Source organism: Zonotrichia leucophrys, chromosome 13 (genome assembly GCF_028769735.1).
Source record: "Zonotrichia leucophrys gambelii isolate GWCS_2022_RI chromosome 13, RI_Zleu_2.0, whole genome shotgun sequence".
Taxonomy (NCBI): domain Eukaryota; kingdom Metazoa; phylum Chordata; class Aves; order Passeriformes; family Passerellidae; genus Zonotrichia; species Zonotrichia leucophrys.
Window position 1 is genome coordinate 2591477 of NC_088183.1, and position 27133 is coordinate 2618609.

General features: G+C 46.4%; 1 protein-coding gene across 1 annotated transcript in view; it reads left to right on the top strand.

Annotated features, from left to right (window-relative positions):
* The first annotated feature begins 6007 nt into the window (after window positions 1-6007).
* Window positions 6008-27133, top strand: part of NSG2 (neuronal vesicle trafficking associated 2) — a 33263-nt gene continuing 12137 nt past the window's right edge. The window contains exons 1-3 of the mRNA XM_064724730.1: window positions 6008-6142; window positions 6901-7051; window positions 19888-20007. Coding sequence (XP_064580800.1) covers window positions 6923-7051; window positions 19888-20007 — 249 coding nt within the window. The 5' untranslated portion in view covers window positions 6008-6142; window positions 6901-6922. The remainder of the gene's footprint in view (window positions 6143-6900; window positions 7052-19887; window positions 20008-27133) is intronic.

The following is a 27133-nucleotide window of genomic DNA, read 5'->3' on the forward strand; positions in this document are numbered from 1 at the left end:
TGGTTTCCCTTATAAGTGAAAGTTGTTTCCTCCCTGGGTCCAGTCAATCACCCCCTTTCTCCTCCCAGGTTTCGAGAACCTTCTCCTCTCTGGAGATGGTGGCTGGCTGGGGTCCCAGGACACCTCCTTTACCTTTTGATTATTGGTCTCCATGGAGTGTCAGTTCTGTGAAGTTCATCCCCTCACCTTTCTAGCACTAGCGAGAAAAACTGAGAGAACGAAACCATTTTACACATAATAGGAGAGAACAACACATAAATTGGGGGAATAACACAAGAAACTTAACAACACACTACAACACCTGCTGTGGGGCTGTGGCTCTGGGCAGCCTTGCCAGGGTGTCCTCAGCACCCTCTGCACAGGAGCCAGGCAGCTTTGGGAGCTCCTTCAGCTGGGGATGATGTCACCGATCAGCTGCAGCCTTGGGAACTTGGGAATGGTGTGGTGATGTTTCTGAAGTGACCCTTCCGGGAATATCCAGTTTGTGGGCATTTTCAAAAGGGTTGGTTTCCTGCTTGATTTGGCCCGAAGCCACCAGTTGAGATAAAACCTCATTTCCTGCAGGCTGGAGGCTTGGCTTGCCCAGCAGCTCCTCTGCTCATGCCCCATCTGCTCTGGATGAATCTGATTCTCTGGGATGAATCAGATTCCTGTGTCCCACCAGCTGAGGCTCTGCTGAGACTCCCATGGCCTCTGAGGTTATCAGAACTTGGCCATTACAACATAATCAATCACCAAGGTTAATAATATTTCACTGCCGATTCCTTCCATGAAAAGATTTCATGCTCAGAAGCAAAACTTGACAGCAGGATGTGGAGTTTCCAACATGGTTTGATTTTGGGAAAGTAGAAGGTGACCTTTATCTTCACTGAACATTTACATCCAGTAAATGTCTTTGTCTTTAGGGCCCTCCCTGGTAGTCAATGTTCATGTTTTAACTTCAAAGCTTCTAATACAATTTTGCATGGGCTCTGACTAAGGAATAGCCTTCAGCAGGCAGCTGAATTGTAGTTTTCTTTTTCTTTGGGAGGGGAAGTGAGTGAAAGGAAATTTTGGGCATATATGACATTTTGCCTGTGCTGTAGGCCCTTAAATATAAAGCAGAACAGAACTTTGATTTATAGCTCTTGTAAGTAACTCTCAGTGACATGGGCAGGTTCGTGTATTATGTTTCTTTTCATTGCATAAGCACTTATATAACTCTGATTGTTGGAATTTGCATAAAAACCAAAGCAACCAAGGATGGGTTTAACATCATGGGCTTTCCAGCAAACTGAAGCAGCAGGAGAACCTATGGTTTAAGAGGAGTTTTACTTTAGGAGGAAAAGAAGAAATTTTATTGAAGTATATTAAGCCACAGTGGATTTTTAATAAATATTCACTGGAAGTTTCTCACTCGTTAGTGATGGCATCAGGCCCCTCTGATCTGAGGCAGAAAAATTCACATTTGAAAGCTTCAGCCTAGGGAAAATTAATGTGAGTAGCTGCAGTTTCATTTTATTGAGGGAAAGTTATGGAGGCCCCTAAGAGAAAAAGGAATATGCCTTGATCCAGGGAGGTGATCACCACCTGGAAGATGCTGAGTGCTTTGACCTCCCAGTGACTGTGGCACCTCTTTTATCTGTTTCTTGAGCTGAATATGTGGAGCAGATTAGAGAGAGGATCTCTTCTTCTTCTTTCTCTAAATTTGGACTCCACATTTGTGTCTCATCCAAGGTGCTCAGCTGAGCTGTGGATGTTGCTGGGCTGGGCTGTGAACAAATCTGATCTGTGTCATCTCCCAGGGGTCAGGACAGGATCCCTCCATGCTGGGAATGTGTGAGATTTATTGCAGTCCTGCTTGAGGAGGAACAGAGGCAGATTGAAAGAAATGTGCAGGAAGGCTCAGGGTGGCACTGACAAATGTTCCCTCTCTTCCAGAATCTTTGTAATCTCCTGGATTTTGAAATGAGTAATAAACTAACATGGCTTTTAGTTTTTTCCCCTGTTCTGTATGATTGTTTTCTGGTTCCTACTGTGTGTGACAGGAAGTCAGTGGTGCTGGTGGAGCTCTGTGGAATGGATGAACTCCTCACAGCAGTGACTAGGAGTAGTTAAACCCAGCTCAGAACAGACGTGGTCACTTTTTACACCTCTTTGTATTTAAATTCCTTCACCTACAGAAAGGGTAAAAAAATTTGAGTATGATGCTAAGTCGTCTGTGATCTACCAAGGACAAGGACACTGTCCTGGTTTTCACTGCTGTATTGGACTAATTTTGACATGAACTCAGGTGAAAGTTTGAGAAACAAACACAATCTTTTGGTAGAACAGTCTGAGGTGGATGATGTTACTCCTAGGATTGCCCTGTCATGACTATTGTGACTTCCTGAAAACTTGTCCTCACTCAGTGCCTTTAAGTTTTGTTGTTTCTCTTCTTAGTAACCTCTACTTCCTGTTCACACATTTTCCAGTGCTTTCATTGAAAGCCTGGCCCCAGATTTTCAATACATGAAACCAGATAAAATATTGTTCCTTCTACTAATGAGCAGGAACGTTATGGAGAAAAATGCTTGGTGTGCAGGAAATGTATTTTATGAAGTGAGACAATAAGTGTTTCATAGATCAAGGAGCAAGTGAGTAGAATAATATTCATTAACATTGAAGAGGAGTTAATTTATGTTCAGGCTTGAAGTGGGGAGAAGCTGAACTGTGCTGTGACTGATGTTTTGTTTACAAGCTGCAATGAAATTAAATGTTTATACTCAAGCCCTGTTACCCTCCTTTCTTCCTGGGCTCAGCTTCACTTGGGCTTCACCTTGGGCTTCAGGGGGATCTCAGCTTTGGCACCTGGAGCATCTCCTTCCCCTCATCCTGAATGTCTGCAGAGCTGTTCCTCTCTCACACTCTCACTCCTCTCTCGTGCCTGCAGCTGGGCAGTTCTACCCCCATTCTTAAATCTGTTTTCCCGAGGTGTTACCCCCTTGGACCCACTCTGTGGGACATGGGGGAAGCTTCCAGCAGCTTCTCCCAGCAGCCACCCCTGCAGCCCCCCTGCCACACAAACCCAGAGCATTAATAATTGTGGGAGACTTATGAAAGGAATAAAGAGAGGCATATATTTTTGTTGACAGAAGAAATATATTGTTTATTCCTCTGGAGTCTCCTGTTGCTCATATTGCTGCTGTGTCTTATTGCCTGTCACTGAGCTGTGCTGTGTGGGCGGAAATGTCAGGCTCTGAATTGGCTCTGTAAGAAAATCTGTGTGTTACTCTGATTTCTCATACTCACTTGGGCTTGCTTTAATGTTGTCCCTACAGAATGTTCACTTTTAGCTTCTTGCTGGCAACTTCAGACATCTATTTCTGCCATGAAGCATCCTGCTAAAGAAATGTACTCCTGGTAGTGTCTTTGTTTGTTTGTTTGTTTGTTTTTTGTGAGAGAGGGATTTTGCAAAGAAGTATTTTCAAACTGAAATGGGTCACACTGACCCAAAGTAGTCACAGGGCTGGTTCAGTCTCATTGGAGGAAATGGAAGTTACTGGATGTAATTCCAAGGGAGGCTTTGGAGATCTCTCTGCTCATCTCCCTCCACCATGCTGCCAAAACTCTCAGATGGTGCCAGTGAAAAAGGTTGCTTAAAATGTGCTTCCACCCTGAAAAGTCAAAAGGTAAAAGCAGCATCTGCTCATTTTTCACAGGTTCTTGCTGCTGGCACTCAGAAATAGAAGGCTTTGGGGGAAAAGTGGTTCCTGGTGCCAGTGCTGGCCATGCTGAGCTGGGTTCTCTGGGTCACATGGAATATCTCCAGCTGAGCTGAGCTCTGGTTTTAGTTATCAGGAGATTTGCAGCTACAGGAAAGGTGTTTGTCAGTGGGAGCAATACACAAGAAGGAAAGGGATTTGTCTCGTCCCTTAGGTTTGTTACCATGAAGAGTATTCAGGCATAACCAAAAAAAGTTAATATATTAAACTCTGTGAGTTCAACTGAGTAGAGGTGTGGAACAAGCAGGTAACCTTATTTGCAATCTTATTTTTTCATGATGCAACCCCAGTTTCCATGGATTTGCACAGGTGCCTCTGGAGATTTCACATCATGAAATCTTTTGTTTGTGAAGTGTTGCTTAAGACCTCTCTGAAGTCAGAGCAGCAGCTTAGGTGTCATTAATGTAATATTTTGGCTAAGCAGGATATTCATTGCCAGTGTTGACGTGAATGAAAATTATTTGGCTTTTAGATCACAGGATGCATTTGAAAGCTATGAAAGACATCAATTTGCTTTTCAACAGAGCCCTCAAGTTGGTAATTACCAGATAAAGGTGGAAAACCCCAATGCCATTTTCATGGAGTTGCAATGCAATGTTTCCTTTGCCAAAAATTTGTAACACTCCAAGCAAAAGTTGTTCAAGGTTAAGTTGTAACTGTGGAACCCAGAAAAAAACCTCTTGGGTGAAATTTACTGTACAAGTTTGGCCTGATGCAGAAATGTGATAGAGAAAATTCCAACCCAAGCATGAAAAACTGGTGAAACTGTTGGAAACGGGATCTTTCATGGGCCGTGTAAGGTGATGTTAGCAGCAGGTAGTTTTAGTTGCCCTTGTCTACTCCCTTCCTCTCAGCTCATCCCTCTGCACTGTGAACAAGCTCTACCACTGCAGTCAGCACTTCCCCTCACTCTGCCAAAATACAGCTTGAAATGAGTTTTCACAAGTCAATTCTAAAAGGCTTTATTATGGAAACAGTTCACGCCTTCAAGGAGTATATTTAGGTCTGGTGAAAAATGCCAAGTTGCGAGCTCTGGAGGCAAATTCTAAATTTATAAACAAATCAGGCTGAAGTCATCCCAAAGTATCCTGTGTCTCCAAGAGGAGTGCTCAGCCTCCTGCTGCAGGAGATGGTGGCTGTGGTGCTGTCCTGCCATCCCAGCATTTGAGAATCACAGAATGCCTAAAGCTGGAAAAGACCTCCAAGATCATTGAGTCCAGCCACCAACTCAGCACTGCCAGGTCTGTTAAACTCTAAATGCCACGTCAAATGGTTTTTGAACACCTCCAGGGATGGTGATTCCACTGCTGCTCTGAGCAGCCTCTCCCTGGCCACCCTTTCAGTGAAGAAATTCTTCCTAATATCCCATCTCTTCCTAATATCCCATCTCAACCTGCCTTGGTGCAACCTGAGGCCGTTTCTTCTCATCCTCGTTGTCTGGAAGGAGTGACTGACCCCAGCTGGCTCCAACCTCCTCTCAGGTAATGCGTGGGCACCAGGGAGAGTGCCTGAGGGCCAGGAAGCTGAAAAAGGGATTGGGAAACCTTCCCTGTGGGGATAGGGTGAGAAAATTGGGATGTTCATCCTGGAGAAGGTTGTGCGGAGACCCCAGAGCACCTTCCAGTGTCTGAAGGGGCTGCAAGGAAGCAGGAGAGGGGCTCTGCACCAGGAACTGGAGGGATGGCTTCACACCAAGAGAGGGGAAATTTAGGTTCGGATATTGGGCAGAAATTGTTCCCTGTGAGGGTGCTTCTCCCTGGCAAAGGGTGCCCAGAGAAGCTGGGGCCGCCCCTGGATCCCTGGCAGTGCCCAAGGCCAGGCTGGACACCGGGGCTTGAACCAGGTGATCTTTAAGGTCCCTTCCAACCCAAACCATTCCACAATGCCACATCATTGTGTGACACCCACCCACAATGGGACACACTCCTATTGTGAAGGACACGGCGCTCAATGACCAGACGGTGACAGCAGGGCTCCTGTCACCGTGACGCCGCCCAGGATCCCCTCCGCCGCGGTGCTGTCCGTGCCGGGCAGTGCCGTGGAGCTGTCGGTGGCCGGGCAGTGCCATGCAGCTCTCCGTGCCGGGACAGTGCCATGGAAGTGTGGCGGGTGCCGGTGTCCCCTCCCCGGCCATGGCGGCACGGCCGCTCTCTCACGCGTGCTGCCTGCAGGGGGCGCTGTGCGCTGTGCTCGCGGCGCGGCCGCCAGGGGGCGCACGGGGCCGCGGCCATGGCGCTGAGGGCGGAGGGGCGGTGGGGGGGAAGGAGCCGCCGCCCCGCCCGCCTCAGTCACCGGCGGAGCCGCAGCGAGCGCAGCGCTGTCCCTTCAGCACCGCTCCCCCCGCGGACACCGCGGGCTCCACACCGGCCCCGCCGCCGCCTCTCGCCGCCTGCTTGGCAGTAAGTAACGCAGCCGTGCCCGCAGAACCCCCGCCCTGACCGCCTGCGCTGCCGCTCCCGGGGAGATGGGATGGGGGACCCCCGAGCGCTCCGGGATGCGCAGGGGAGGGGGTTCCGAACCCTCAAGGGGGCTGCAAAAATGGGAGAGGGGTATTAAAAACCCTCCTGGGGTCAGTGGGAGATGTGCCGTGTCCCCGTGTCCCGCTGCGTGTCCGCGGTGGTGGCGGTGCTGGTGGCACTCCCGGTGATGCTGTGACATTCCCGGTGATGCTGGTGGCTCTTCTGCCAGCACCGGTGATATTCCCGGTGGTGCTGGTGGCTCTCCCGGTGGTGCTGGTGTCATTCCCGGTGGTGCTGGTGTCATTCCCGGTGGTGCTGGTGACATTCCCAGTCGTGTTGGTGGCATTCCCACCGGTGCCTGTGGTTCTCCCGGCGCTTCGGGATGCGCCGTGTTTGGGCTGACAGCGAGGGGTTTGAAGGCTGATTGTGGGGTATAAAGGCTGTTTATGTGATTTAAAGGCTTTTTCTGGTGTTCAGAGGATGTTTGTGGCGTTTAGAAGGTGCTTTTGGGATTTAGAGGGTGCTTGTGGGGTTTAGAGGCTGTTTGTGGCGTGTCTGTGTAAGGCAAATGCTTTGCTGTAGTGAAGCGACATTCCCTGTAACCCAGGCACCGACACCTGGACCCAAGCGAGCAGGGCAAGGCAGGAATTGTCCCCTTCCCCTGCCCCGGTGACATTGCTCATCTCCCCCGGTTTCAGGTCTGGAAAGCCGGCTGCAAGGATGGTGAAGCTGGGGAGTAATTTGAACGACAAGAACAACAAACCACCATCCAACGAAGATGGTTTTCAGACAGTTCCTTTGATCACGCCTTTGGAAGTAAATCACCTGCAGTTCCCGGCTCCGGAAAAGGTAAAACAAAATCACGATGTGCTCCTGCATGGTTGCGCACACGGACGTGCCCCTTGCTTGTCACTGGGCTCTGGTGATGGGAATTAAGGCACGTTTATTCAATAAATAAACAGGGGTTATCCTTCACTGTGTGTTTATCTGTTTAAACGCGGCAAATAAGCACGCAGATATCCCCCAGTGCATTCCGTCCTCAAAAAAGAACCCCAAATATTCCTAAATACAACGGGAGAAAAAACCTTGGTGTGTTTCTCTTGCAAAGCTGGGGAAACTGAGGAGCAGCGTGCAATATGTTATTATCAGTAAGATTAATGGCCTGCTTTGAGAGGAGGTAATGTGATAACTCTGCCGAAATAAGCAGCTGTTTTAATTATCTCAGTTAAGCTCCGTTTTCTTCTCCGTGGCTTTGAAAAGCTGATTTGGGCACTGAGGATGCTGATTTCTCTGGGGACGGTGGCTGAGTTCCTGGGGGACAGCCCAGGGACTCGTTTGGCCCCGGGCAGGGGACATTGTTCTCCCTTAAAGTCTCTCACACCTGAATGCAGCACTAAAACCCCCAGGAATGTGCGATTGGCTGCGGGTTGTGTTGGGATTTTTTGGCTGCAGCGTGAACTAGGAAATCTTTTGTCTACATCCCCGTGGGGATGATGCATATCAGTATAACCTGGTGAGGACATGATGAGACTGTAAAAATCCGTATTCCCCAACAGCCCTCACCAAAACAAAGCCTGTCTGCAATGTAGTTCCCAGATACCACAGAGGTGGAGCCAGCCCACCCCAAAGTACAGACAGAATGATTAGATCTTGCAGGATAATGGAATAACAGCAAAATTAACACTGATGGTTATTGAACATATATCCTGCTTTTACCGTGGTACAAAATGAATTTTCCCTAAATACATTAGGAGAACATGGTGATGGATGGGATAAACCTGTCTAGGTAGATAAACCGTGTTTATTTTAGGATAGAGCTGAGTCAACTGCCTTGACATCCTGGGAGCCAGAGCTGTGCCAGACAAAGGAACGGGTCCCATTCTCCACGTGCCTCATGGCAAACAGGAGCAACTTGGCTGCATTCAGGAGAGTTGGACTTCTATGAATTGTTGTGAAACAGAGGCTAAGCCAGCCCTTATCTGTGACTCTGATAAATGAGATCAATCAAAATAATTCGGGCAAAGCAATATGATTTGTCATAAACGTCTGAAAAGTTTAGGGGAATCGTAGGTGTGTAAAACCTTTGATGCCAATACAAGGGGCTCGTTGAGATCACCCAGTGTCACATGGCAATGTGGAATTGAAATGACTTGTGGAGCAGGTGAGACATGGATTACCCAACAAAGATCTTTCCAAGCTCATCGAGTGGTAAGAGTGTGTTCCAGTTGCCTGATGGTGAGCAAACACTGGCATGGATCAGTGTGGTGTGATTCCTTGCTGATTTTTCTGTTTAAACATGCCCACATCAATAATTCACGTGTTGTTAGGTTACATTACCTTCATTAGCATATATTACTGCCAATGCATCTACCAACATCCATATTTTTCTTTGCTGGAAGTGTGGGATGTATCTCCGGGCGTGCTGAGCGTGATTCAGAACTCATTAGAGTCAGAGCTATTGATTTCTGCAGGCTGTGGTTCATCTCCTCCGTGCAGCAGGCCCGCAGTTAACGGGCTGGAAATCCCTTCACCAGGAGGAGAGGTTATTTATGATAAAAGCAAAATAATTCACGACCTGTTTCCTTTGCTCTCTGTAGAAGGGGTTTGGTGGGGTGAGCTCACCCCGGGGCAGAGGGGCTGTGTAAAGAGCTGCTAATAAGGAGCTGAGCCTCAGGTGAAAAGCTTGGGCAGAGGTTAAGTGAGAGGGGCAAATTGCAGCTTTGTTCTTGAGAAAGCAAAGCTGCTGCTGGATTCAGGCAGGCTGTCCCCTTGAGGAGGAGTGGACATGGACTTCGAGTCTTTCCGGGTATATTCTTGTTTGGACTTGCCTTGCTGTCAGGAGACTGGGTTAAGAAAACACCTAAAATTGACTTTTCTCGTCGAGCAGTTGATTTTTAGCCCGGGAGAATGAGACCATGAGGGTTCCTGTGCCTGGTGCATGGGATGCTGCAGGAACCAGCGGAGGACAGCTCCGGTGTTCCCTGTGGAGGGACAGCTCTGGTATCCCCCTGTGAGGGACAGCTCTGGTGTCCCCTGTGAGGGACAGCTCCAGTGTCCCCCGTGGAGGGACAGCTCCGGTGTCCCCTGTGAGGCTCCGGTGTCCCCTGTGAGGAACAGCTCCGGTGTCCCCTGTGAGGGACAGCTCCGGTGTCCCCTGTGAGGGACAGCTCCGGTGTCCCCCGTGGAGGGACAGCTCCGGTGTCCCCCGTGGAGGGACAGCTCCGGTGTCCCCTGTGAGGGAGAGCTCCGGTGTCCCCTGTGAGGGACAGCTCCGGTGTCCCCTGTGGAGGGACAGCTCCGGTGTCCCCTGTGGAGGGACAGCTCCGCGGGGCTCTCCAGCCTCGGTGCTTTCCTGCCATCCACAGGGAGGCAACGCTGCCGCCCAGCTCCTGCATCGCATCCTCGGCACTGCACAGACAGCCTGCATTGTCCTGGCAGCCCCTGTAAGTGAGACCTAAAAAAAAAAAAAACCCTGCTAAAATATTCCCCTTTCTGGGCTTCTCTTCGCTGTCAGAAGAGATTTTCATTTAGGAAATTCTGAGTTTTTGACCTGCGTCTCACCCTGGGGTCAGGGCAATCCAGGGTGCGTCAAAACCAGGGCAGGGAGGTTTGGGTGCAGCTCAGGGCTCTGTCTGGAGGAGGAGTAGTAACAGCTTTGGAGTGATCCAAGAGTGTACAAGGCTTGTGCTGAGCAGCCCAGCTGCTGTCTCTACAATAATGCCCTCACCTGGTGTGTATCTGCAAGTTCTGTTCCTTTTTGTTTCAGCTGAGTCTTGGATACCTGCATGTGAGGTAGGAAGAACATCAAACCTGTTGTTTGTTGGATCCCTAAAAGCACCCCACAAAGCCTGTGGAATCTACAGACTGAAAATTGTGGTTTAAGGACCTTGAATTCTTGATTTTTTTTCTTTATTTTAAGGATGTTTTTGTAGCTGAATCACTTTGAGAGTCACTCAAAGTGCCTCTCAGCATTACCTATGTAGGTGTTTCACCAGAGCTTCCATCAGCTCTTGCCAAGTGTTTTTTGTGTCTGGTTCCTCTGTCACAGAAAGGATACAGAGATAAAATATAAAAATGAGGCTTTTACTGATGTGATGTCAACCCTGAAGTCCAGCTCTTTTCAGATAGTTCCTTGAAGAAATCGTATGGGGGGTGAGAAAGGAAAACTCTTAAAGGTGTGCTTAAATTTCCTGTCTGTCCTTTTGGGGGTGCTTTCCTAACAGGCTTGTTCTCCAAAGCACTGAGATCTGAGCAGCCCCCTCTGACTCCCACCTTGCTGCTGTTGGAAAAATGCAGGCAGGATTTCAGGAGGCTTCCGTTTGGCAAAACTCTTCTTTTTTTAAAATTACCACTGGAATATCTTCTCCCTTCTCCCACCAAAGGAGGATGTCCCCTCCTCGTGCTGCTCCTCCAGCAGCATCAGCATTCTCACCCTTCTGTCAGCACTTGTGTGGCTGCAGGGAGACAAACGGGGAATTGTCCCCCTCAGGTGCTAAGCCTGCCGTGCATTTATATTTATTGACAATCTTCAAGCATTTCCCTTGCCCCTGTTCCTGTGCTGGGGCAGAAGGCAAAGTCAGGTGCTCCTAAATCATTTTTGCACGGCCTTTTTGGAGAGATCCATCCATGTAACAGCAATAATAGCCCATCAACAATGACAAGCCCTTGACCTGGCTTTTTATGTCTCTGAATTTCATTTCTTCTGATTCAAAAAGCAAAAAAAAAAACAAAAAAAAAAAAACAAACCACCCAACAGAAATCTTTTATCTTTTAGGACCAAAGGGAAAAAGAGGAGCTGTTGCCTTGTTTTCCAAGGCATAGACAAACAGCTTCAGCTGTGATTGTATCCTGGCAATGATAATGCTGAAAGATGTGCAGCTTTTCAGGGACCATTCTGTGCACTGAAATGTGAAATGAAACCAACAACTGGGGACCCCTTGGTCTCTTGGCTTGCTTTAGTGTAATCCATCAGGAAATACCTCTGCTCTGACAGTAAAATCCTAATTTTACATAACACAAAAGTGCATGAAAGCTCTTGTCAGGCTGTAAAAAACATCCAGCACCTCTTTTGTGGTGAAGGCTGCAGAAGGCTTATCATGTGATCCATTGTTCTTTATTTTGAATGCATCAGGAGGCTCGAGAATTAATTTCTCTAGTGGCAAATTCCTGCCACAAGCCCAGGAAAACAAAAAGAAAATAGATGTAACAGCTCTCTTCAAATGCTTTCCCCACCCTCTGCTCCTGCCCCTGGCCACATCCCTCTCTGAGTGGCTGAGGCCATTCATTTACAGAGTTCCTGGAGATCAGGAGGCTCCCTGGTGTTCACAGCCTGTCCCTGTTGGTTTAACAGAAAATAACGTTTGGTCCTGGCCAGCTGAGCAGGAATAATTCAGAGTAGCTGGATGAGTGCTCCTGTACCTCGGGGACTGCTCAGAGCTCAGTGCTGGGCACCAGTGTCAGCCTGCCCTCTGTGCAGCCTGAAGGGGCTGCTTTTGGGGAGCTGGGGCTGCTTTTGGGGAGCTGCTGCTCCTGCTGGGGCTGCAGGCAGCTCAGCATTCCCGGCTGAGCATTCCTGGGAAGCTGCAGGAGCTCTGCAGGAGCCGGGGACAGCTCCAGGCAGCTCCTGCTCCTCTGCTGGTGAGGCCGGTGGGATGCCACAAAAGGCTGGGATAGTGATGAGGCAGGGAGAGGAAAGGATGGAGGAGGGAGGAGGAGGATGCAAAGGGAAAGAAAACATGGATAAAACAAAGGAAGGGAAGAACAAATAAAAATGAACAGGCTGTCTTGCCTTTCCCCATCCTTTTTTCTCTCCACTTGGGATATTCTGCCTCATCCCCAAAAATAGCAAAGTCTGAGCCTTCTTCTCCTGTTCCCCTCCTACACTGTGCAAATTCCTTTGTGTTCTGGATGTGAATTAGAACTGAGCACCACCCCTGCCCATTAGGCTGCAATAAATCCTTGCAGCACCCCACTCGGGCAGGGCAGCGTTTGGGGAACCTCCTTGATTTGTTTGCACGTTTTGCACAGCCCTGCTCGTGTCCTTGGCAGTTCCTGCTCCTGTTTGGATGTCACTCCGGGCTGGCCTTCCTCTCACACACCAACCCCTCCAGCAGGGCTGTTCACGGGGACCTGGAGCAGCTTGCAGCAGCCTCCCATCATTCAGAGAATGTGCTGCTGCAGCAGAGCTTCACTCTGAACATCCCAGGATTTGTGTAGCCTGGGCAGAAATCTCCCTCCTTACCTGCTCTGCCGTCAGTGCCTGAATTAGGGGCTTTAAAGCTGCCTGGGTGTGTGAGATCCATTACCTCCCTTAAGCCCAGCTCTGTCTGCACTGCAATTCCTGGAGCTGCATCCTGCAGAAACAGCAGGAATGGACTCAGGAATGGCTCTTGGGCTGTGGAGGCTTGGCTGAAGCTGTTCTTTTTTCTACCCTGAAAACCCACTGCTGAGGGTGGAAGTGATTCCAGCAAGGCTGTCAAAGGAACCCCACACACCAGTTCTTTACTGGTGTGGAAAGGAGAACTGGGCAGGAATCTTGGCTGCTGTAAATCAGTGAAGGGAAATCAGGGGAGCTGTGCTAATTCAGCCCGGCCAATTTGTGATTGATTCTTTGGTCTGCTTTGCTAAACCCTCTCCTGGATGAACCTACTGAAATCAGTTTTTCTCAGCCCACCTCCTGTGGGTTCCTGGTGGATTTGTAGGGAGACTTGGCTGAATAAATTCTGAGCCACTTTTGTTGTTGGGGCTGTGCCTTGCCCTTCTCAGCTGCTTTCAGCTCCCAGTGCAGCCTTTGCATTCTGTGCTGCCTTTCACTGGTGATGCCAGGGCTGATCACATTTGCTGTCTTTGTCCTTCTGCGATGTTCCTTATGCCTGGAATATCCTCCTGGCACTGAGTCAGGAGAGCACTTTTTTCCTACCACCCTCTGTGAAACTCATTTCCAGCACAACACCCATTAAATGAGCTGATAGGGGTAAAAAAATAGCAGAGTACTGACCCTGGCTTTCTCCAGGGACTATGGATTTGATCCAAGGCATCTTTTTCTTAATTGTTTTTTTTACTTTGTTTGTTGCTTGATATTTCAGGCACTTTATGTATTCAAATAATGACTAGGATGCCATTACCTACATCCCAAATGCCAAGTTTAATATCAGCCTGCCTGCTGAGATGTGTCCATCCTGTAGATTTGGAAGCATAGCTGCCCATCCTGTAGGATGGGTCATAGCTATAATCATTTCAGGAAGCTTTAAAGACTTAATTCTCTAAAAATCTGGGAATTTGCAGCATGGGGATTGCCAGGTAATCTGAGATCTGTTCACTTTATCCATTTTCTGGCAGTAGCCAGGGCAACAGTCAGGAGGAGGTGCAGGAGGTGCTGCAGGGAGCTGCTCATGCCTATCAATGTTTCATCCTAAGCCTGCAAGGCCAGAGGTTGTTTTAAGCCCTGGAACATGATTTTCCCATCTCTGGTCCTCTATTCTTTTAGTGCTCAGTATTTTAACTCAGCTGCTGTTGGCAATGTGCACATCTCATTTGCTCTTTGGAGCTGGCTCTGGGGGAGGGTTAGGCTGGAGAATTGTGTGTGCAGGTGTCGGGTTTTCGGCTGTTTGAAGGGCCTGGAAAGGCCCGGAGTGGCTTTGGGGCAGCCCGCGTATCGAAGGACGAGAAGAGGCTTCAGTTCTTCTTTTCGGTTTTTATGTTTATTAATTGTTTATCTATAAGATGTTCTTTCAGCCCGACAGAGCTCTGCTCAACAGTCAGCCATGAGCACACTGTGCTGTCCTCCGGGCAGCCACTTATCTTTATACCCATTGTTACGTGTACAATATTTATCATTTTTCTCTAATACTATTTATTCTTATTACTCAGTGCACTTTCAGTAATAACTAATCTAAAAGTGCTACTATCACTAAAGAAGATAGAAGAAAAGAAAAATAAGAAGAAAGACAAAACACACCTCAATTCTTCTATCTTACTTCTCTAAACCCCCCTGTACATAAATCTTAAACTCTGTGTCTCACTCTCTAATTAACTAATCCCTTCGCCATTCACTCCAGTGAAGTCTTTCTATTCTCATACAAGTGTCGTCTCTCGTGTAAAGTCAAAGTCTTGCCACCAGACACTTCTGGCAACATTCTAAGACTCCTGAGCCCCCCAAGGGTGGTCTCAGTAGCTCAGCATCTCAGGACTCAGATCCTGAGATCCCACATGCAGGTGGTGGATTCTGGCCATTGCTTGGCTTGGAGCACACAGGGGAGAACCTGCCCCAGTCCCAGCGGGTTTAGTGCCAGCTTTAGGCTGGGGACACCTTCTGCTGTCACCTGGCCCCTGCTGCACCCTGAGGTCCTGCTCAGCTGCTGGTGCTTTGTTGGGTAACAAATGAAACCACCACATTGGTGCCAGTGAGAAGTTGATATTTCCCCTTCTGATTCTGCAAGGAATGGAGAAAGATGTGGAAGGGAAGGAAGCTGAGTCTCATTTTCATTTAAAAGTGAGCCTGACTAATCTGCCTGGAAAAGGGTGGGGGTGTTACAACCATTTTGTGGGACTACAAAGTCCAGCTTTGAACTTGGAGGGAACCTTTCTCCTTGGTAGCAGCAACACATTTTGTTTATCACTTCTGTCAATCTGACAGCTACTCTGACTGAGAGACTCTTCATTATTAATAATCCCAGGAAGTAGTATTTTAAATTTTTATGGTTTGTGCTTTGCAGCACCTGAACCACAATATATTACATGCACCGAGGCAGTGGAGTGGGAATTACAGCAGGGCTGCATGTCCTTTTCCAAATGAATAATTTAAAGTTTTCACAATGCCAGTTATGTTAAATATTATTACTCATTTCTTCAGGGAAAACCATAGAGCTCAAATGCAAATATAAAGTGGCAATAAATGATGTTACATTTAGCCAGTTGGAGACAAGGCTCAGAATTCATATCAGTTCATTTTCTGAAACACTTACTTCATCCCTTTGCTGGAAAATCCTTTTCAAGGTTCCATGCTTAATGGGATATTTTTCAATTTGTCACATTTCACATCTACTCTGCTCTTTCCTCCTTACAGCAAATGCTTTTAATATAGCCCACTTGGTTAGGAGCTTGCTTTCTTTTCCCTTTCAGCAGCCCAAATCCCTGGATTTCCCAGCTCTCTCCCACTGTTTACCTTCTCAAGGTTGTGGATGATGGATTTCCTGCTGGTGTAGGCAGCCTCTCATCTGTTGTTTCTCACCTCAGCACACCTATAATTTTCCAAAGCATCACTACAGAGAGGGAGCATGGTCCTGCATCCATTAAAGCTGAGGAAAGATTTCCTATTGATCCCAGTCGTGGCACTGGCATTAAGCCTGGAATAATAAGAGCATTTAGGTTTGCAACTCAATAAATGTATTAGCAAACAGCATCATTAGGAGCATCTTGTGTGGAGCAGGGTGATGGATGTGGCTCGTGGTCCTGTTGTGGTGGGGTTTCACAATTTCCAGGCCATTCCCTGCAGGCTGCTCTCAGCTCTTCAGAAGTGTTTGAGGGACTGCAATGAGGAACCAGAAGATCCAAGGAAGAGAACAGGATGTCAAAACCTTTCCAGACATGGAATGTTGCTGAATCTGCTGGCCTGGGATGGCTGAGGGGAGCAATTCTGCAGAGCTGCCATTTTCCATAGGTTGTCTGACTGCCTTCCCACCCCATCATCCCTTGCTAGCCCTAATCCCAAAACCGTCACATTTATATGGAGAATCTGCTGCAGCTGCCGTTCTCTCTCCTCAGTGCAGGTCTGAGAAAACAGTGCATTGTGAGCAGTGAACCGAGCCTGGTGTGAACTCCTGACTCAGCCACCAAGTGGGACCCAGCACATCACTGAGATTCTTTTTTTTTGTCTTTTTTCCCTCCTCCTCCTTGAGTAATATGGGATGCTGGGGTCGTGCTGTGTGCAGAGCCCTGAGCCATCGATGAAGAATTCCCCAGGATCCCCAGGCATCCTGCTGGAAGTGGCTGTGGGAAGGAGCCTGGAGCCAGCTCCATAGGCCAAAGCCCTTAAATGCACACTTAACTTGAAATATCCGGCTCATCCTGCTGATGTTAATAGGACTACTTGCATGCTTAAGTGCTTTGCTGAATTGGTGGTTAATTAGCTCAAATTCTAAACAAACCTGGTTAAGGAGGAAGCTGCAAGGACTGCAGTGAGGGTTTCCATAATTAGATATGACTTTTTGCTGGTCCATAACCCTTTTCTCTCTGCTCATATTCTCACCATCTGCAAACCCCATCTAGGAAGCAACTTTGAACAGCTTTATTTTGGATGTAAGATGAAGGAAGTCCCAGGTAATTTATTGGTGTCCTCTTTACTGCATATGCAAGAGGAAAGATTTCCTCTTGTGGCACTCAGTTCCTGCAACTTGAAGGTGCTGTATCTCTGGGAAATGGTGTGAAAACTTTAAGAACAAATCACAGGAGCAAGATAATCTGCAGGGAGATTCCCTGAGCCAAACCCATCTGGAAGTTCCCCCTTAGGGCAGCTCTTTTCCAACATCCCAGAGGAGGGAAGGAGATGACATTTCCTTCCAGGACCCCAATTTTCTCCTTTCTTTCCCTGATTTCAACCCAGAGCAATTCCCAAACAGCAGAGAGCAGCCGAGGAGAGGGGCTGGGGATGATTCTGGGGCTGTGGGCTGCATGAGGGGCAGCAGCTCTCCCAGGAAAGCTGTCCTGGTGTGAGATGGATGTTCCTTGTTCCACGGGAGCAGCGATTTGGGTAGAATTTCTGCAAGACTTCACTGCCAGGAATTTTATTTTTTTTTTTTTTTCTCTCGCTGACAAAATGGAAAAAGAAGGTGGAAAAGGAGTGATGGCAGGGAATGGGGGAAGGCAAATCTGTCCCACCCAACTCAAATTTGAAGTCTGGAAAATGAAAACGTACAAAGCAAAAAAAAAAAAAAAAGGCTAAAAATGCAGAAAGGTTTCTTTAGAAGATTGATTATTCCTTTTCTAAATTTGCACTTTTAACTCTGCAAGAGTGGGATCCATGCTCAGGCTGATTTATTTAGCCTGTGGGGGACTGAGCTCTGTTCTTCTCAATGTACACCCCATGCCCTCAGCAAAATTGCATTTTTATCGTTGCTGCCACGATACTGAATGGTCCCCCCCACTGCAGGTTTTCAGTTTTCTGTTTGACCTTTGTCATTTGATTTCTGTGCTCTCCTCTAAAAAGGAGACTTCACTGCCTGCCCTTTCTGCTGCTGAGTAATTCCAGTGGGTGTCTGACAAAGACACTTCTGGAGAGCAGGTTTTTAACTTGTGCCTGCTAAAAGCCCTTCAGCAAAGGTGCTTCTTCCCTCTTCCACCAAAGCTTTTTGATACCTTTGCAAAACACTGCCCAGGGTGGCTCTGGCTCTGTGCACACTCATTTCACTGCTGGCACAGTCAGCAAATTGTGTTTCAAGTACCTTCTGGTCTGGCTGGGGCCTGAGCTTGCTTATTTATTCCCAGATGTGACAGAATTGCTGCAGGACCTGAATCTGATGCCTGCTGAAGGAAGGGCTGTGTGGGTTCATTTTCAGACTCTGTATCCCTACAGCATGATTCAAACTTTCCTGCTTATTGGAGAAACGGAACAATTAAAAAATAGCCATAACAAAATTGGTGTTGATGATGAAGAAAATGAAATTATAGCTAGAAACAATGAAAGTTTTCATTTTATTTTTTTTCTCATATTCTGCCTTTCTTTAAGACCCAGCGTTACAATTGGTGGAAAAGCTCTTATATAAAATTTAAAAATTGTCTGCTGCTAAGATTTATCTCAAGGAGGAAGCACGAATTTGGGAGAATTGGGTATTGTCTGAAAACAGAAAGAGAGCAATTTCTGAACACAGGTGCTGCTGGCTGATGCTCTGTAATTTGCTGTCCTGGGTGTCCAAAGGCCAGGGAGCGCTGAGGGCTGGCCAGCTGCCCTGGGTGCATTTCCTCCTTTGGAGGGAGAAAACGAGGCCATGGCTTGTTTGGAGCTCAGGGCTGACCTGGCCCACTTTGTCCTGGGGGAGCTTTGCTTTATTCTGCCCACAATGTGCTGGGCAAAGTGGGCAAAATGGGGTTGGATTCACCAGTGGGTTCAGAGCAGGGTCAGGATTCACCCCAAACCCGCCCAAGCTTCTCCCTGTTGGTCATTTCCCCTCTTCTGTGATGTGTTGTTATAGTTTTTCATTAATAAGGTATTAAATGGTTAACTGTCTTTGGTTACAAGGTTTTTTAAGGCTAAACTCTCTAATTAAGAAATGACATTTAAATTATTCTTTTAACTCAGTAACTGATTACTTGAAGTCTGCAGTGCAGACTTTTCTGTCTAATTACAAAATATTACTTAAACTTATGAAAAAGAAGGAAGAAGGTAAAGAACAACTTGCCTCCACCCTAAAATTTCTACCTTGTTTCATATATGTTAAAATCTATCAACTATTTTACAACAGTTTCTAACCTATTTTTAACAATTTATATTACTATATTCTAAAACTTCAAATTCTACATTTTTAACCTTGTGATATTACACATTTCTAATTAACTACACATTTGTAATTTTAGTGTTATCAATCAATTTTGGAAGTTTTTTTACAGCCTCAGGTTAAATGTAATGCTCTCTTGGGAGTCAGAGTCTGTCAGTACAGAAAGTTCAAATTTTTTAGTATCTAGAACTCTAACATTGTGTCATCACAAATCCTGAGCTCCCAGCTGCTCACAGAAACACATTTGTGTGGCTTTTTATCCCTTCTTCTCACCAAATATTAATATTGCAAATGCTCCTGTAATAAATACTATTGAGAGGGATTTGCTGGAGGATGTAAATATTCATCAGTCTTTAATGATTTGCATTTGAATCCAGAAAATTGGCTTATGACTCCTCAGTGCTTTTCTCTCCCTCTGATTTCCACATGCATTAAATGCAGGAGGATTAAATACCTGCGGTTCTCTTTGGTCCAAAGCAGACTTTGCTGTCTCCATTTGGAAATAAGTCCTTGATTAGCTGGGAACTCAACCTTGTGCATCCCTTAATCTGTTCCAATCCTTCTCCACGGTTTTGTTTCTCACTGAGAGCTTTAGGATCACTCTTGTCACTCTCATCTGGAGCCTCCACTCCTGGAATTTCTCATTTCCACCAGGCTGCAGCTCAGAAGGGAGAGCCAGAAAGGGGAAGGGTCTTCTGCACTGCTGGAAACCACCTCATTTTATGAGATTAGTAGGACCTGGATTAATCAGACACAGATCTTAGGGGAAAAGCCAAGGTGATAATACAAGATAAATATTGATAATCTGGAGCCTGAATGAATGAGACTCCAAATGGCCTAAATTTAAATTGGCTTCAGCCAATTGTTTGGACAGAGCTTTTAATTAGTGAGGATCTTCTTTAGGATGGGCTGTTCTTCTGCCTGTTGAGCAGGATATAAAAATGAAATTCTCCTAAACAAAAGTGGGTGTCAAACATTTTGCTGTCAGCTATTTTAGGGCTCAGTGTGATAAGCTCACTGTCCTAGTTCTGTGTGTCTGCTGATTTATCTGCCTCTCTTATTCCTGAGGGGGTGATGCCTTGTGTTCATTTATGGGGCTTGTGTAGGTCCAAGGGATGGTTTCTATAGAAAAGCTTTGATAACAACTCAGAAATCTCTGCTGTGGGCAGAAGCCTCAAAAGTGTTGTTATTTTCCAGGTAATTGTGAAAACAAGAACAGAATATCAGCCTGACCAGAAGAACAAAGGAAAACTCAGAGTGCCCAAAATTGCTGAATTCACAGTCAGTTTCACTGATGGGGTAACAGAAAGACTAAAGGTAAGAAATGGTTGTTCTGCTGCCTTCTGATGCAAATTCCATTCGTTTTAAAATGACTGAATCAAAGTGACAGGAAAGACATAACAAATTTAACACTTCACTCATCAGGGTCAAAGAGAGGTTTATCTGCATGAGTGTAAAGAGTTTTTTTAGGACAGGCATGAAAATACCTTCTTAGCTACATCTCAAGTAGAAAATGCTTTTCTTTCCCAAGAAAATGATGAAAATACATTCCAGCCCACACTGAAAATAAACCAAATTTGAATCCTTTTTCTTCTCAAACACTGGTGTTTAAAAATAATCTTTTAAAAAACAAGTGAAGATTGGTTGAAACATTTTGTTTAGTCTTTTAAAACTCCTTTTGTCTCATAGCCAGTCAACCCTTTTCATATTTAAAATACTTTGTCATAATTATTATATTACTACAGTTAAAAACTGCTTCAAAATGCATAGGAAAAATGGTATTAGAGAAGAATCCAAGCATATCCTGTCCTGTAAGCAGTTTTGCTCCACAGGAATTGGAATTTTCTGATGGAAAATGTTTCCTTGGGAAATTTTCAACAGGCTCTACTCAAACATGGCAAGAAACTCATGAATTATTGAGTGCTGTCGGTTCCTGTTGACTGCAGCACATTAGAATGGCTCAGTTCCTCCTAAAATTAGGCTCCAAATGTGTAGCTGCCAGTTTTTCCTCCCTCTGCACTGGGAAGACCTGGTGCTTTTTCTAAACCACAGAGCATGGCAGTGGTAGAAATGGGAGCTCTGATTGCTCATTTTCAAAGTCAGAGGAAATATCAATGATTTTGGGTAGAAAACAGAGAAAGTGAGCGGTGCCCAGTGACATTCCTGCTCCTTCCAAAGCATCATTTACTCTTAAGAGTTGTGGGAATAAATGTTTATGGTTCTTGGCTGTTTTATTTTTCCATGGACATCACAATTTGATCTAAAATTTCTTACTTGCTGTTTGTACTTACTGAATTCTTCCCCGAGCTTATTGTGTGTAGTAACTATTTACCACCAGTGGTAACTCTCTATTGTACCAGAGTAAAGTGAATTAACCACGTTAAATCCCAGTCTTGGAAACATTTCCAGTGTCCCACACAAACCAGAACAGGACACGATGTGCCTGAGAACCAGCAATAAATTGAGAGTCTCCTGCACTGATGTGTTGGCTTTAACCTGCAGTAAATGGCTTTGTTGGTGTTGTAAATTCTGGTGCCTCACTGGGTATTTAACTCTCAGTCCTGCAGCCCTGAAGGGTGTGAAAGGCAGAGTAAAACCAGGAAAGATCTGGCTTTGTTAGTTTAAAAAAGCACTCAAGAACATCTCCTTGCACACCTATAGCTCGTGGATAAATCCCATTTCATCTGCTCCTTCTACTGCGTATCTTGTTTTTCCTGTTCAAATTCCCAACTTGCTGTTGCATTCAAACCTTTCCTTTCATGCATTTTTCCTCTTCCCATCCTGTTTTTGGTGCAGTTTTCTCATTTCACAGCTTCTGCTGGGAGCCCTGGCAGAGATGGGAGTTGGGCCTCTTCCTATAGAGCCTGGCAGCATCTCAGTTTCATTTTTGAGCTGTTTCCTTTCCCTCAAATCCATATGATTTTCATTCTCTGCTCTTCAATGTCAACTTATTCATCAGGCAGCCTCTGCCCTAATACTGGATAAGACTCTAAGCCTCTCCCTGCCTGCTTTTCATAAGGCTTCCATGTATCCCATTAAATTTGTAGTATTATTTCCTGACAAAATGAGCTGAGATAATAGCTAATATTTATTACCTTTTGTACTTTTTACTGCACCACATTTTTGTCTCAGTGCATATTTTTAGTGAAGTTATTAAAAACCCTGCCCTCTGGTTATAAGCTGCCCCGTTATCTGCTGCTGATGAAATCATCTTAACATTTGTTTTTTTGTAAGAGCAAATCGCAGTAAATACTTAACTTTTATGATCTCACTTTGGCTATGTTTTTAAAAGCTTTAAAAAAGATGATATAACTGTGATCATCATATTCTCTGTTGTCCTTTTGAGGGTGGAAAAGCCCTTCAAGACCATGGAGTTCAAGCTGTGACCAATGCCCACCTTGTCCCCAGCCCAGAGCACCCAGTGCCACCTCCAGGGATGGGGATCCAACCCTCCCTGGGCAGTTCCAGTGCCTGAGCCCCCTTTCCATGGGGAAATTCCTGCTGTGCCCACCCTGAGCCTGCCCTGAGCCCCCTTTCCATGGGGAAATTCCTGCTGTGCCCACCCTGAGCCTGCCCTGAGCCCCCTTTCCATGGGGAAATTCCTGCTGTGCCCACCCTGAGCCTGCCCTGACCCAACCTGAGGTCATTTCCTCCTGTCCTGGGGCTGGCTGCCTGTTAAAAGAGGCTGCAATTCTGTGGTTTTGTGCTGCAGAAGATCAAGATATCTGGAAAAAGTTTTGAGACCACGTGGACCTGTCAGCCAAGTCCACAGATGCCCTTTTCCCTGCCTTTGGGGTATCTTTTATTGAAGAAACTAATGAATAATTAGACAACTTTCTCACATGAACAAGCCCGAGCCAGAATTTAAGCTTGTGCTTGCATATTTTTCATCCATGCAGAATAGCCCAGATCTGAGCTCTTTAATTATCATAAAGAAGAGACTGTCCCTAGGCAACGGTTCTTATTTCACACCAGCTCTTCCAGGAATCTGAGCTAGCTCCTGCCTCTTGTCACATCCCCTAATAGATGAGATTATCATTCTCTCCAGCTCAGCACACTCTGTCCTGGAAGTTTGACCAATTAGGCTGATTCTTCAGCTGCATGACTCAGCCCATACCTCCTTTATAACACTGTTTAAATAGTTGTGTGTAGATGGGTTACGAGAAAATGATGTTAAAATAACCTCGTGGCTGAGCCATCTATACAGAAAAGAAATTTCTTTTTTTCATTTCACTCCTCCACAGTGAAGCAAAGGGAACATTTTTCTAAGCTGACAGGCAGTGATTTATAGACCTTGCCTTCTCCAGACTGCTTCTACCTTTGGAGTGTGCTCCTCCAGGAGGTTTTGGAGCTGCAGAGATGTCGTTCTGCAGCAGCTCTGTGAGCTGAGGTTTCCCAGGCTGAGGGAGAAGGGTGGCTGCTCTTTGCCTTTCGTTTGCAGTGCTTTGAAGGCAGCTCCTGTTCCTGGCCTTTGCCATCCTGTGACAACACCGAGGTGCCTCAGAGAGGGTTTGTAAATGTGGCTGTGATTGCTCTGTGGGGTGACAGCTCCAACCCTCTGCCTCTGAGGCTGCCTGCTCCTTCTCACCAGTGATGCCCCATTGTGCATCTTTAAAGAACAATCTCTCATATGTGAGTAATCATTCTGCCCTTATTTCTATCAGTACTGAAAAGAGATTGAATCCCTTTTGCTTTTTAGGCAGATTCCCCACCAAATGAAGTCCTGTTACTTCTGGAGAACAGGGTTGTCGTGGGGTGACTCCTAAACCAGGACAAGGGTTTCACTGACTCCTTTTCCAACCAGTCCAGATAGCCCAGAAACCATCCAGCAGCACTGATTTATTTGGATAGCACCAGAAGAGGTCTGGAGGGGCCTACAGAGCATTGGGTGACACCTGGAACTGCTGGTCCCTTACTGGTTTTACACAAACTGGTCTCTGTCACACCAGTCTGAGCCCTTTCTCACCACTGCCACAGAACTATTAAATATTTTCAGGACGGTAATGATTTATTGACTGTTAACTGGGTGATAGCTACCTCCATAGTTATCTGACTTCTCAAATCTTCTACAGTTCTTTCCTCTTCATGGATCAGTTTCTTTAAAAAGTTTTTGTTTTCAGAGTTGGAATAATTAAGCTCAGTACTTGTCTTTAACAGAACAAGCTGGGAGTGGGTGTACGGGGGAGAAGTCGATATATTTAAGATGTTTTTTTGCTAGCAATTTATCTACCTGGAGAAATCATCTGCCAGTATTGATGGAGACTGAGAACTTCATTCTTCTTGCTGCAATTTGGCAAGATGCATTTTCAGAGTCACTGGCTGTGTCATCTGTCCCTGTTGAGTGTGCAGTGACAATTATTTCTTATCATTAGATCACCCTCTCCTCCCTCCACCCTGAAACTGCTCTGGCACACTCAGATCCAGGGACCAGTGGATGTAATTCTTGCCCACACTTTTCATCAGGTCCTTAAAATGTAGTGGAACCCATTCAAGTGTTTCTGTTGTTGAAATGCTCATACTGGAACAATTCTTTTCCTCTGACTTAATGTGGAAGATTTAGAACAAAATGTCTCCAACCTCACCCTACAAAACAATGATGCAAGAATTGTTCATGATCAAACCCAAGCCAATACCTGAAATGCTTGGCTCCTGATTAACAAAGATTTTTCTGGGCCAGGGAACAATTTCCTGTTGGTAGCAGCTTTGCTAAACGGAAGATGCTCCCCTGGTGCCCTCACTGGAAGGTGGGGCAACAAATCCCCAGGGAATTCACATTTTTCTGCACACACAGAGCCCCAAATGTGCCATTCCTGCTTCTCCTTCCCCATCCATGCCATGGATCCTTCAGACTCCTCCTGGGGCGTTCTGCTTTCACCTGCAGGCTGTTGCTTTATGCTCATAGTTCTTCCTCTAACCTGCAAAGAAATCCCAGAAAAACGGCTGGGGCTTTTCATTGTCCCCATTCATAGGTAAATAAATTCTAAACTCTCCTTTAATTGTTGAGTTCCCACGGGGCAGGAGCGACTCCTGGTGAAAGGACTCCCTCTGCTTCTCAATGCTATCAGTACCAGCGTTGCCATGGCAGCTGCCACATCCCATCGCTTATCAGAGCTGGAGGATCCCATTACCCTGCTGATGGCAGCGGTGCCCGGGGCTGAAGGCAGGGATTCCTCCCTCTGCTGGGAATTGCTGCTGGGCTTTCAGGATCCAGGAGAAGCAGGGACAAAGCAGAGATGGGGCAGGCACGGGGAGCAGGCGCTGGGTTTGCTCTGGGACCTTGCACTCAGAGAGGGTCAGCAGGAAGGGGTTGATTTGGAGGATTATTCCCTCCCTTTGGGAGCTCCCAGCTGTATCCAGCAATCTCCTCTCCCTGTGGATGCAGAGGGTGAGTTCCTGCAGGGGTTTCAGGCTGCTCTCACTGCTCCTAAGTTGTCCGGACTGTGGTGGATGATCTGAGAGTGGAGCCAAAGCTGCCTCTGTGGAGGCTGAATATTTCCAGTGCATTCAGAAGGTCACAGGGTCTCTTTTCCCTTGACGCGATGCTGTGGTGTGTTCTTAAGTTCGTTAGTTTGCTCCCCCCATTTTCTGTATTACTTCCTGCTGCTACCCTGCCAGTTATGTTGCTATGGAAATGAAACTGCTCCTCCCTTGGTTTCTCTTATAAAGTGAAAGTTGTTTCCTCCTTGGGGTCAGTCAATCACTCTTTTTCTCCTCCCAGGTTTCGAGAATTTTCCTTTCTCTGGGAGGTATGGTTGGCTGTAGCCCCGGAGCCCCTCCTATGATTTATAACAGTTGGTTACTTTAGTGTATCAGTTATGTTTCGTACCTCCAAATATGTATTTCTATTGGATAGCCGGGTTTCCCTGCCTTCTTCCCCCCTTTTCCCTTAAAACCCTCTCCTGCCCCTTGTTCGGGGCCATTTGCTGGGTGTTTCCCCTCCTTTGTTGGTTCTTCTGTAATAAACCGACAGTTTACCCCAGAAAAAAAAAAAAACAAACAAAACTTTTTCCCGGATGGTTTCCCGGTGTTTAGATGCGGCATCACCGTCAATAAACCGATGTTTAACCCCGGGGAAATGGTCAGTTCCGTTCCTCTCCTATATCAGAGAGGTACGCCAGTCCGCAGCCAGCACAGCCCGGGGCCATCAGACTCCGGAAGGGTGCTGGCCAAGAATAGCAGAGGGGCGTCGGCCTTTCGCCCTCAGCTAGTCAGATTCTAAACTTCGGGCCACATACGTTCCCTTCTGCAATGCAGTCTCACCTGTGTGGTTCCAGGCTCTCAAGGTGTGCAGGTGAGAAATGGTGCTCCTCATCTTCCTGCCTGAGCTCAGCAATCCTTCTTGTGAGGAGCTCTGGGGACAGGACAGGTCCCATCTGTCCCGGTGGCTCTCCCAGGCTGCAGGAGGCAGATTGATGGAGCCGTGTGTGATCGCCAGTGACAAGCAGGAGCTGTGAGGATGAGCTGCGTGGGGATTTGTGGCTCAGCTGCCAGGGAACAGATCTGTCTGATCACAGCCCCAGGTATTGCTATAAACCCTGCAGGTTTGCTCTGTCTGGGTAGGAGTCTGGGGGTTTTGTAAGAACTCCCAGCTAATTCCTTAATTGTTTTGTACAGGCAAGGGTCCAAAAATGTCATGTCTGTGTCTAAAACACAGAAGAAAAATCTATTTTGATTTAACTGGAATGCTCTCTACTGGCTCAGGGACCACTTAACAAAGCAAAGGAAAAAAACCCAAATACGATTTTTTAATAGGAAATGGACCATTCCTTACAGTGCATTCTTGTTTTAGGTTAGTTTTACACACACAGATACTCTTTTACAAAGCCAGGAAAAGCCTTGACTCTATTTATTTTTGCCATCTGTAAGCACTAACAGAATAGTCAGCTGAATAGATTTGTTCAGTCTTGGTTTGGGTTTTTTTCCATTTAATTGATTTTTGGAGAGAAGAAGAAAGTGAATTGTTCTGCAGAAAATCTCTAAAAGTAGAAGTCACAGAGAATATTCACATGCCTAAATTTTTGTGGGGTACACTTGCTGAAAGTTCATTCTTCAACCCAGAATATATTGCAGGAAAAAGATTTACAGGGCAGAAACATCAACTGACTCTTGGCTTTGGAGCAAAATGCTTGAAAATATTTCCATAAGTGACCACATGGAGATACCCCTGGTGCTAATTCCAGGGTGTAATTGCAGTTACCATTGGGCCTGGAGGATTTCTTACACTGCACCTCTGTCTCCAACACCACTCTGCACTTACCTCTGGCACCCCACAGGAAATCTGAGTGTTGGGCAATTTTCCTGTCAGCATTTGAGGTGAAATGAAAGATATTTAATGCTGGTGTGGCCACTGTAGCAGGATGGAGGAGCAGGAAAGAATTTTCAGCTGAGTGAAACCAGAGCAAAGTTTATTACCTGTTGGGGAGTGCATTTGGAGTCTTGTAGC